The sequence below is a fragment of the Calypte anna genome, chromosome 10 (assembly GCF_003957555.1).
Source record: "Calypte anna isolate BGI_N300 chromosome 10, bCalAnn1_v1.p, whole genome shotgun sequence".
Taxonomy (NCBI): domain Eukaryota; kingdom Metazoa; phylum Chordata; class Aves; order Apodiformes; family Trochilidae; genus Calypte; species Calypte anna.
The window spans coordinates 9,407,057-9,419,132 of record NC_044256.1 but is presented as its reverse complement, the minus strand read 5'-3'; the positions used below and the strand labels follow the sequence as shown (position 1 = coordinate 9,419,132).

The window sequence follows — 12,076 nt, the reverse complement described above, 5'->3', positions numbered from 1 at the left end:
TCTCCCAGAGAAGACACTGTCAAGGCACAGAGATTATTAACCTGCCAGCTACAGCTTTATTTTTTCCTTCAAGATGTCTGTATGCATTCAGGTAAGCAGGCAGGAAAGCATAAAATGCTTAGCACAGACAGTGCTTCAGAGTTCAGAGCTAGGGCAAAACCTGCTTGGAGCTACTTTTAGCTTTCCTTGGCTCTCACTGATCAGACTAGGCACAGGAAAGACTTGTTTTCAATGATCAAAGTTTAGCCTAATGAACAGTTTATGAAATATTAATTAAATCCTGCTTGTTCTCCCATCCACTAAATAAAACAGAACTTATCAATCTGAAAGTTACAGAAAGGTTCTTGCTGCTTTAAGGTAACACTAGATGCAGCGAGAAGAGGAGCCCCCCTTCTATTCATGAACTCAAGAACCTGGGAGAAATCAAGTGAAGGTAAAAAAAAGCTTCCAACACCCCAGGTCAGCACATACAGACATAGCGCTGGCAAGAATCCCAGAGCTTCTCCAAATATTTTTACAAAGCTGACAGTATTCTCAGTCAGCTTCTTTGTTTAACAGGACAATTATCTTAACACAGGATTTTTTAAATTTTATTTTAACCCAAATTGCTCAGTTCGGTGATGGACTGTGGGAGCTGAACAACACCTGCACTCCAAGTATTTTTTAGCTAGAACTACAGTGGGGCAAATGGTTTTCTATTTTGTGTATTTCTGTAGCATAACTGGAACTGACACAATTATGCTGTGAACTGCAAGCACACTAAGCAGTCACATTTTGGAAAAGGATGGTTCATTCCTGCTCCTCACTCTGCACAGCTGCCAGGGTCAACTTTCTTCTCCTGATGGGGTGTGCAGGCAGGCACACATTTTGGAAGAAGCTGAGCAAAGCCCATCACTGTCTGCACCCCCAGATCCCCTCCTGTGCACACACTCAGCAACACCTGCCAGGGGAAGAGGTACTGGCAGAAAAGTCCTTACCTTGTCAGCAAAGTGCTTGATGATAAAAGCCTTATTTGACAAACGTGGTTTTTCAAAGAGGGCACATTTATTCAAATGAGTATTGTACAGTTTTTGGGCCCAAGTGTCATCTGAGCCTTTTGGCATCTAGAGAAGAGAACACATACGCATTTAAAAGGTCTTGAAAACTTTTCAGTAGCAAGAGAAACTAAGAAGATGGAGGCCTCCAAGATGGAGGAGGTTGTTTTCAAACTCCAACTCCTTAGATTTCCAGCACTGCCATAAGCAAGGAAGCCAGTAACCAACTAGGTACTTTCCTTTTTAATGCTCTGGACTGGGAGCAGCCCAGCAGCTGCTGTCTGACACATCTGATGCTAATGACACTTCCAGTGTCACTCCCCTGAGGGGAGGTATCCAGTAGGTGCCTTATCTGACTGAGCAGAACCTCAGAGGGTCACAGCTCATCCACTGCCAGCAGAGATTGCTTGTGATGCTTTGTAACACACAAGAACCCCAAACTGGGTTTCCACTGAAGCAGTCACCACATGGCATCCCCTGCACGTGGCTTGGCATAAATTAAAGTAAGATGAAAGACAAAAAGTGAGACACCAAGCAAGAGGCAATTTCGAGAAATGTAACAAGACCAAAGAAAGCACTTGCTATACTTGGGAAAAGAGAAAGTTGCCAGAGTCAAAACAGAGGCTGATCAGAGAACCAGAAGGAAATACAGACACAGGATGGAGAGGGAAAAAAGCATGACTAGGCCCATTTTTCTCTCCTTCTGTAATTGCCTATTCTGTTTGTACATTCTCCAAATCCTTTCAACAGCACAGTGTCAAAATGATGGCTTTATGGATATGACTTTTCCTTGTGAGGCCCCAGAAGCAGGACAGCTGATGATCTCTTTCTCTATGGAAGCTCTTGAACACACACCTTGCACTCCTCATCCAGCAGATCCAGAACTCCCATTTTGGCCTCAATGAGATTAATGCATGGCTGATTGTCATAGAAATCAATCAAGGTCCATGGTATTTGTTCCTTCATGTATTCTTCTTGTTCCAGCTTAAAGACATGCTAAAGGGCAAAAAGAAAACAGTTTTCTGTGCAATAAAATGTAGAATAAATACACCAAACTGTTACTGGAATTCACCTTAGCACACTAAAATGGCTGCTGGTTTTTTTTCTAAGATTACAGATTGCATTAAAATATACTCTCTTCAGCAAAGAACCCTAAGAATTACTTTAATACTAACAGAAGAAATCTCTTAAGTAAAATTTTGTGGCAGATTTATCTGGTACAAAGATCATTAACAATGTAGTTGTATATTTATTCAAAAACATTATCATAATAAACCTGCACAGCTTTAATGAAATGTGCATAAGGTATGAATCCAAACTTCAGGAAAAAAAAAATATAATAAAATATTAAACAGGCAAACCGTAGTCTTAATAGCACAAGCATTCTTTTTAAAAGACTGCTGACTCAAGTAATTTTAAATTATATTTTATCTCCCATTTAAATTTTAATGCAGGCTTACTGCTAAGGCAGGCAGAACCAAACCCTATCCAGCAGCCAAGACTGGGGCTGGGGTCCACCACAGACACCTGTACTGGGGGGGTTGGACTTGGCTGCCTCCACAGCTCAGTGCACAGACCCACAGAGGCCTCACAGCTCTTTGCCACCCACTGCCAGACAGCAGCAAACCACCCCAACAAAGCAATTTATCCCTTTCATTTCATCATGAAAGGCCACCCTCTCCAGAGCGGCCTCCTTCATGGCACCCCCAGGAGCCGTTCCCAGCCTGACGCTTGGCGGCTGCCTCACACGCTGAGGTAATTCCTGGAAGGAAAGGCAATGGCAGTGGTTTATTGGTGAGTTGTGTCAGACCTAAGTCCTGAACAAAAACACCAAACCAGTTCTCTATTGTAAAGGAATTAGCAACTAAGTCGTGAAAATTACGCGGTTTCCCACTCGACTCAGCGCTTGTCAGGCCACACCTGAACACTGTTCAGTTCTGGTTCCTGCTCTACAAAAATGTTGTGGACAGGCTTGAGAGGGCCAAAAGAAGGCCCACAAAGATGGTTAACGGATTAGGAAGCCTGCAGTGCAAGGAAAGGCTGAGAGAAGTGGGGTTTTTCAGCCTGAAGAAAGGTGGCTCAGGGGAGACCTTACTGCCCTGTTCCAGCACTTGGAACGGTTCCAAATTCTTGGCTACCAAGAAGATGGAGACTCCCTTTTTACAAGAAAGATGAGGGGTAATTGGTCCAAGTTACTCTTGGGGAGATCCCAATTATACATCATAAGGAAATTGTTCACTATGAAAACAGCTGGACATTGGAATAATCTCTCCAGGGAAGTGGTAGATTCCCCAACACTGGACATCTTTAGGACTCAGCTTAACAAAGTGCTGGGCCACTGCCCCTAAACCATGCTTCTACATAGGAAATTGGACCATGTTATCCTTGAGGTCCCTTCCAACCTGTAATTCCATGATTCCACGGAGGCTGAGAAAGCTGTGAAGATGGCAGCCAGGCAGTGCCCCATGGGCCTGCCCTCAGCTGGGCTCAGGACACCCCAGGCAGCACATAGAGGCTTGCTGCATGCTGCTGCAGACATGGGGCTTCTTTTTTTTTTTTTCTTTTATCCATTCTGTGTACCTGCACAACAGCCCTATGGGGTGGTGGTCACTGGTGCTGGGTTTGGGAGTTTGGTGGGGCACCACAAAAAAACCCTTTTGCCCCTTCGCAAGACGAGTGCTTACAGCAACAGTGGGAGAGGGAAGGGAACACAGTGATCTTTAGGAAGAAGAGAAGCCTTGGAATTCTTACAGGGACTGTATTTTTACTGTAGAGCTGAGAACATGCAGAGATACCCTGTGCTTAGCAGTTATCACATCCTGCTTGTGGATCTGAAGCCAGCAGTGGCACTGCCAGGGGCTGTCAAGCCCAACCTCTTCCAGCACCCAGTCATCTGCTTATGTGCACCCTGGCCCTTGGGATGGACAATGGCACAGGGAGATCCAGCCCTGCCAGCACTGCCCACCATGCAGGTATGCTCATAAGGAGAGCTCAAAGCTCTTCCCGTGCTGCAGCACAGCCTAGCAACAGACCTGGCATAAATAACTTGCCTCATCGTTATGCAGGTAGGATATATAATTACAAACGTCACTGAGGCTGAGGAGAGGGAGAATCGTGATCTCTCTGGAGGAGGGGGAAGAGGCACTTCTTGCCATACGTCAGTCAACAGCTTCAGGATGCACCAAAAAACCTCAAAAATAACACTGGGAGAGGCAGTGTAGGAGGCAGATTTCCAGCAGCAAAGCCCTGCTCTCTGCTGCCCGTGCACAGGCTCTCCTTAGAGGTTCTGGAGTCACAGCTTACTCCAACTTCATCCACACCGTGCTCTCCCTGACAGGCAATCTCAGGGTCTTAATTGCCAAGCACTCCTTCCCTCTGATAATTGTTACTGTGATTGGAATTTCAAATAGATTTTATGACTAACTGCTGCTCTGGGACTATTTCTAGGAGATAGTCGATCTTTCCCCATCCCCCAAAGCCCACGGCCAGGACAGTTGGTTAATAGACTGAAGGAATTCATCACAACCACTGGGGACCCAATTAGCAGAATGGACTTGGGTAAGGGGAAAGGGAAGAGGAAACGCCAGTCATTTCCTACTTACCATATTGAACTGCTGCTGCAGTTTTTCATTGGCATAGTTGATACAGAACTGTTCAAAGCTGTTGATTTCAAATGTCTCAAATCTAAAATGTGCAGATACTCAAAATTACCAGTGCAGTGAAAAAAAAACAGATTAAATGACCCTGTAATTTTAAATCCCCCTCCCAGACAAATTCATTGCACTATTCCAGGCATAAACAACCACAGTGAGCAACACAGTCCAGAGGGAAATGGCAAACTGCAGCACACGGGCAATTCAGTGATGCTCCCTCTTTAGGCAGGGATGAAGAACTCAGGGAAAGGACTGATGTTCCTGGGCAGCAATTTAGTTATTTTTGTCCTCTTAAGCAGCATCACCATGGAGGAACCATGAGATGACTATTCCCTTGTAACTTTCCTCAATGTAACACATAAAGGAACTACCAACAGCAAAAACTTGAAATCCCACTATAAATATCAAACCTGAAAGTCAAGACAAGGATCTTAGGCAACATGTCAAAAATAAACACCTTCTACAGCTGGACTAAGCAGCAGCTAAAGGGCTGGGTTTTTTGTGTGCAATCTCCACAGTGCTATGTGATAAAGACAAAGATGCTTTGCAGTAAGACAATTACATAAGAAGTGTCATATCTCTGACAAAAAGACTCACCCATAAATGTCCAACACCCCAATAAAAGAATGCTGCTTCACAGTGGCGTGAAGAGCTTTGTTCACGTGATCTACAATCCAGTTAAAGAGATTAGCATAGATATGTTTGGCAAGAGCATCTCTGGCATTGATGGCATGAAGCTTAGAAATTGGCTTGATGTAGGTTTCCGTGGCAGTTGCAAGCTTCCTATGGCAGAGCCAGTGGGCCATCTCTTCATACTCCACACCCATAAGGTCGCAAAAGATGGTGAGGGGTTCATGCTTGGGCTAATTAAAAAAAAACAACCAATCTTGTTAGGGCTTAAAACAGTATCATCAACAGCACTCGTGCAACCACCCAATCTGAACTGCCTACCTGCACTGATCCAACAGTAAGCAGTAACAGCTGCTTCCTCAGCTCTTCCTCCTTCAAAACATAACAATCTCCCCATCTGCTTATCAGATTCACATGGCTGAAGTAAATTAGTGAATGACAGTTTCCCCACATGCATTTTACTATACACACAGGAAATCTGTGACCTTTGCAAAAATGAAGAACCTAACTTCACAGAGATGAACTTGATGTTTCGAATTCTTATAAGGAACTGTCTCAGGTTTGAGTGAAGAACTAGAGAAATGCTGAGGACAGGACATGAGCTGTGTACTCAAGACAGAATGGACCACAGCTCCTGATCAGTGCTCTTGTCCATTCATACACATCCATGTAATGTGAAGCAGAATGGGTAATGTGACACCACAGCCCAAGATAAGCAAGAAGAGGAAGTGTTGCAGAGCTTTAGGGATCTGGTCTCAGTATTTCACATGATTTTCTCAGTTAACTCTGCAGACAAATGCTAAGAGATTGGAGCATGTGAATGATGTTCTCTAACTCTCAAATTGGACTCTGCAAGAGAAAAAATTGACTTCTGTTGAGCTCAGTAAAAATCAACCAGCAAGGCTTGCACATTGATACTGGTGTATAAGATTTCTGCATAAAAATCAGTGCAGTGCATTTACCACTCAGTGATTTAAGATATTACACCTTGTGTCTAACAAACAAACCAATAGCTAGAAATTAAGGAGGACAGAGAGGTCTTTCCTCTTAGGGAACTCCCATAACACCATTTCCTCATCATGGTCACTTTGTGTCCAGTGGCTCAAAGAGCACCCTGACAAGCAGCATCCTGACAAGGACAGATAACAGAGCACTGTTACTACATTCCAATAGCTTCAGAGTACACCAGCTTTATCCTTCTATTTCCACATCCTTATGACTTCTCTGGGGCTTCTTCCAGTCCTTACAGCATATAGGTGCCATGGAACTGCTGTTACACCCCCAAAATCTAGTTAACTGAGATTCCTTCAGTGTAGCCATCCCACTTTAACTTGCTCGAAAGACAATAGCAAAGTAACAATAATGAAAATTGCACTGAAGAGTCTCACGTTGTGCTGCTCAAGCTGGCATTAAACAAACTGATTCATACACAGCACCATGCAGAGCCCTTTGCTGAGCTCACTGCAACACCACCACTGCACCACTGCATGGCCACAGGAGTCCCAGTGACATAGCTCTTTTCAGGGGGCAGGACAGCTCAGGCAGCCAGTGCCATTGAGCAGCTATATAGATGCTTACCACATCAGGATGGGATTATACAGAAACTTGCAGCTTTGTATTAGCTCATTTAGTGGGATTCCTGCACGGGAGATACCCATTACAAAATGATAGCTCATCATGTCCTGGGGCTCATCAGCTTTCCACCTGTGATCATTAAATGACACTTTCTTTGTAGTGAGAACCTCCTTAAGACACACCAAAGAGCCAGGCTGTTGCTGTGGTTTCACAGCTGCTACCCCACAGAGATGGTGTCAGACCAGGCACACTGATTATGAGCAGCCTGATGAAGGACCTGTTGTCTCAGCTCCAGAAACTGCTGCTGCAGATTCAAGAGAAATGGACTGACAGTAAAATGAGAATAAAAAAACACCTTTCAATTGTTGCTACTATTGAAAGAGAGAGAAAGGAGAAGGCTGTGTCCAGCAGCAGACATTCAAGGAAAAACAAAAGGAGAAAAGTCACTTGTGAACCACAGGAAGAGTGACAAACCACATTTCTTGTGTTTCTCAACTCCAGAATACGGATTTCAGTAAGAAGCCTTGGTCCCCACTGAATGAGGTTTTTTTCAGATCAGACTATGAAATCCCCATTGCTCACCTCCACAAACAGAAAAAAGGACTGATAAAACCACACCACTTCCATGAGTCACATGAATTGTAGCTGCAGTTTTTATGTTCCTGCTTCACAATTGTTTGGGACAGTTTGGCATTTAATATTATGGAAAACATGCTGCAAAGTGTTTACTGTGTACAGGGAATGTATTCATGAACAAATATAAAGGTCTAGACACCTGCCCATCAAAGCTAGCCTGTCTAGTAGACTTTTCCAGGACATATAAATTACAGTTTTGAAACAAAATTAATGCAGCCGCTGTTATATGGAGAGTACTGTCTGAAGGCTCTAAACTGAAAAGAGTAGCACACATCTGCAAAAAGAACTGCAAAACCAGCAAATTAGACATTAACAAGTTGCTTGTGTTTTTATATTGTGAATCTCCTTCAGTAGAGGTCTCTGCAAACAAGCAGAAGGCAGAAACTGCTTTAGTACAAACCATCTCCTTCAGCTCATCAAATACTCACAGGAACTGTGCAGCTGTCAGAATCCCGAGATGCAAACTCCACATTGCCCAAGTGAAGGATGCCAGCAAGGATCCGAAAAATTCCCATCTGGTAGGAATCACAAATCCCTGAAAAATGATGAATAAAATATTTTGAATGGAGAGAGAGGTAAAGAACAAGATGAAGCTGATGAAAAAAGTTATTAAAAAAGGAAAAACTGCCACCAGTACATGCACTTTTTCCTGAGAATTTGCTGTCTGAAAGTACTGCTTGGCTTCACTTCTGTTAAAAACATTTAAACATTTTAAAATGAAAACATTTAAAACATTTAACATCTATTTAAAAACATTCTTTTAAAAAATGGATGCAAAAAAGATCCATTAAATTGAATTATTTAATTTGTTGTTCTGAAGTGGTTTCTCAGTGACACTGTATGTGTTATACCAAAGGAATCCACTGTCTTTTTTCTGTTCATATAACCTGTCCTACACTAGATATGTGACTCCATAGCAACTTATATATCTTTTTAATGCAATAAGAGGTATCTTGATCCCAAAGTTTACCAAGCTCCTGGTTTTTAACAAAACAGATCATGAAGAAAATACACATCAGCAATTTAGAAAGTGCTTGCTGGTATGTCCTTTAGGAAATGATTTTTTTTGCACAAATTACCTAGCAAAGCACAGGCCTGCCTGGTGTTTACCATTTCCTTGGCATCATCAACACCATCAATCACAGGGCTTCCACCTTGCTTTGTATAATGGAAGTAATTTGCATTCCCTGGAAGAGAAAAAAAAAAAAGCACCACTTTTACACAGACTGATGCAGAAATTCACAGTGCATCTGTAAAGCTGTGCAATGAACAGGTTGCTCTTGGCAGAATCCATTATTTGAAATAAGCCACTGTATTTTTGTTCCCTGGTTCATAGGACCCACTTATTTTAAAGAAGGATTTTTTCAAGTGGAAAAAAGTATTCTTAAGCTACCTGGTTCCTACAGTAAGCTCTCAAGCACATTCTGTACTTAACTTTGGTTCAGACTTCAACCTGTGAAATAATCAGTTTGGAAGCAGTTATTTTCCAAGTCTGAGCCAACCACCCAAGGGGTAGGTGTGGAGGTGACAGCAGCAGCAGCACTTTGGGATTATGTGGCAGGTATTATGCTATTATTGTATCAGGACATTAAAAAAATTCTTTTTTAATATAATTTCTTTTTTTTTTTGCCTGTTTTTTTCTAATTTATAATTGATTATCTGGTTCAGTCTCATGAGTATGTGTGAACCATTGTGACTGAGAAGTTGTGGAGAACCATCAGCTTCTGGGACAGCCCTGGGTGTTACTGGGAGCTTTCCTGGGTACTCTGCAAATGTCTATAATTTCAGTGGCCAAGCTTCCAGCTCCAGTGACAGGCTCCTTTTCTTCTGATCTGCTAAGGTTTCAAGAGTGCTGAAAGAGGAGTCTGATACATGGCTTCTTTAGTTATAATTACATCAGTTCCTTTCTTTCCTGTGTCAGCAGATGCGAATCCTAAATGTGCCAGGATGGTGCAAAAGAGCAGAGAAACACTTGAAAATCAGGACAGTATTTCAGAAATCAGCACTTACAAGCTGTGCAGTTTTCCCACTATGAAGCTAACTCGAGCTATGAAGCATTAAATTTATACTGAATTTCAGAAATAACCAGGTGATTGCCTCATTGTAATGCATTTCTTTTATGAAATACCAGTTCCTGTTAAATGAGAAATGTTTCCGTTCTCAACATTTTAATTTGAAAAATGAAAAATTTCACAAACCAGTTTTGTGATCATCAAGTTAGCAGAGATAGTAAAGTAATTGTTGGTAAAAGCCCAAGTGAAAGTATGGAGATGCAAAATAGGCTTTTCAGGTGTTTATACCAAAACTGTTAAAATTCTCCAAGGTACTGGAGCCATGGAAGAACAGTTTTAAAGGACCAAGAGAAGATAATTCACCTTTGCCACTGCTATCCAGGACATATTAAGTCCTAGTGATTACAACTGCAGAGTATTAGAGTACACAGAATAAACAAATTTGTAACTTTATTTTATCTAAAAACCACAAAGACTGAGAGATCTGCCATTTTAGTTATTTTCAATATATTTTAGTAGTTGAAGGCTTCAAAGTTTAGAATTTAAAAGTCAGGAATTCTTTTGGTTCTATGGTTTGAAAAGCTCAGAGATAAAAGCTGCTTTCCACCTCCAGCTGCCCAACAGAATGAACAGGAATTTCATACCTAATCGTAGAGTTTTAAACTCAGGTAATGCTGCAGAGGCACATAGTTGGTAAAAGATGTGGTAATTTCTCTCTTCTTCTGCCTTTAAAAAGAAAGGAATTGTTTGTTTTTCACAACTTAACAAGTGCCAGAAACACCCCTGAGTAGGAAAGACTAAGTTTCATGATTTCTCTAGCACTGCATTAAGAACACAGAAGAAATATAAATTATCATCTATTATTTCCTCCTTGATTAATTTAATCCATTTTTAACACCAAAAATATGTAGACATTTTAATTTTTAAAAAACAAGCATTATTTCACTTCTCAGAACTGTGGATTACTATTAAATATAGATCAGGTTTCTATGGATGGGTGATATTATCATACTTAAAAGCTTTTCACTTTTCAAAAATAACTAATACCATATGCTTCAGCATTTATAGCAAGCTGGTATCTTTCTTGCCAAGGCAAAGCTGGAATTTTAAAATGAGGGTCTAACACAGCTTAGATGGTTATGACTCACGACCAGCAACATAATTCCAAATTTAAGTGATCTAAATTTCCTAATGTCAAAACAACTTCAAAAACCAAACAAGCAAAAAAAAGAAAAAAATCCAAACCAACAAAACAACAGAAAAGGACTCACAGCTACACCATGTGGAAGAAGTAGCTTTTATTTTTAAAATATACAAGAGTACTTGATGTAACACTCCTACACAATGCAAGCTGTAATTATTTTCTCTATACCTTTAGGCAGCCACTCAAGGATAAGTCCATTTTTACTGAGCTCTAGGCTATAAGGTAGGCAAAGATGGAGAGGAAGTGTAGGAGACAAAAAGGTTGTGGATTGGTTCAGGTACAAAATATCAACATGAAGAGAGTCCAAGAAGGATGAAATTACATATTCTTATTTGCCTAAATAAAGGCAATTAAGGCTCATTCATAATTACTGTGATAGCAATGGGTTCAATGGGTTTTAACAAGAGACTGAAACTGAGCTAGGATGGCAGCTTTACAAACCACAAAAGAGAGCTCTCCTTGCCATGAGTGGTTTCCTCTGCTAGGTTTTGAAGCCTTATTCTGTAAAACTCTGGTAGTACACAGAAGGTATTTCATGTTTAAATATAATGCCTTTTTAATACACATTTTACAACTACAAATAGTTCATATAATGAAGGGCTGACTTGGTTTTCCTTCTATCCCCCTCCTCACACATCCTCATAACAAATATATTATTACAGCAACCCTTTAGGAGAGAGATCCTATATCAGCAAGCAGTAGTTTTTTTTTTAACATAGTCACAGAAATATACAATAAGAAGACTGTGTTAGCATTACCTGAAACACCACTCTTGATTTTTCCAAGAGGTAAGTTCTCATGTTTGCACCAATGATTCGATACCTCTTATCAAAACCAATTTCAATGTATTTCCCAAAGCGACTGCTGTTGTCATTCCTTGTAGTTTTAGCATTTCCAATAGACTGAAAAATTAATATTGCCAAGGTTAAATAGCTTTTAGAAATTAGCAAATCTATTCAAACATCCACACGGCTTGTAAATACTCAACAACTTTAGTTTTGACCTGGTTTCCAAATAATCAAGAATTTAATAAATAATGAACTCCACTTAATCAGCAAGTTACATCAAAATATGATTATTTCACTGACACTGTTCTGCAGTTGATCTTCCTGGTAACTATTTCACTTTTACATTGTCCAATTTTCCAGCTAAAAATCCTGTACTGATCTCTCATGTATTTTAAAAAGAATTAAAAGGTCTAACAGAATGCTCACATGCACCAGATTTTTTTCTAAGAACTTAATAAAATTACAGCAATTATTTCACACTGGTTTTATTCATATATGTATGTGTAACGTTGTACATATAGTACTTGTATTCTCTGTTCATCTA

General features: G+C 40.8%; 1 protein-coding gene across 1 annotated transcript in view; it reads right to left on the bottom strand.

Annotated features, from left to right (window-relative positions):
• MYO5A (myosin VA) overlaps positions 1–12,076 on the bottom strand; it is a 95,741-nt gene that overhangs the window by 38,864 nt on the left and 44,801 nt on the right. Inside the window, exons 6-13 of the mRNA XM_030456904.1 lie at positions 11,503–11,646; positions 10,185–10,266; positions 8,608–8,715; positions 7,957–8,063; positions 5,285–5,550; positions 4,637–4,718; positions 1,890–2,030; positions 978–1,103 (exon numbers count right to left, since the gene is read on the bottom strand). Of these exons, the coding sequence (XP_030312764.1) occupies positions 978–1,103; positions 1,890–2,030; positions 4,637–4,718; positions 5,285–5,550; positions 7,957–8,063; positions 8,608–8,715; positions 10,185–10,266; positions 11,503–11,646 (1,056 nt within the window). The remainder of the gene's footprint in view (positions 1–977; positions 1,104–1,889; positions 2,031–4,636; positions 4,719–5,284; positions 5,551–7,956; positions 8,064–8,607; positions 8,716–10,184; positions 10,267–11,502; positions 11,647–12,076) is intronic.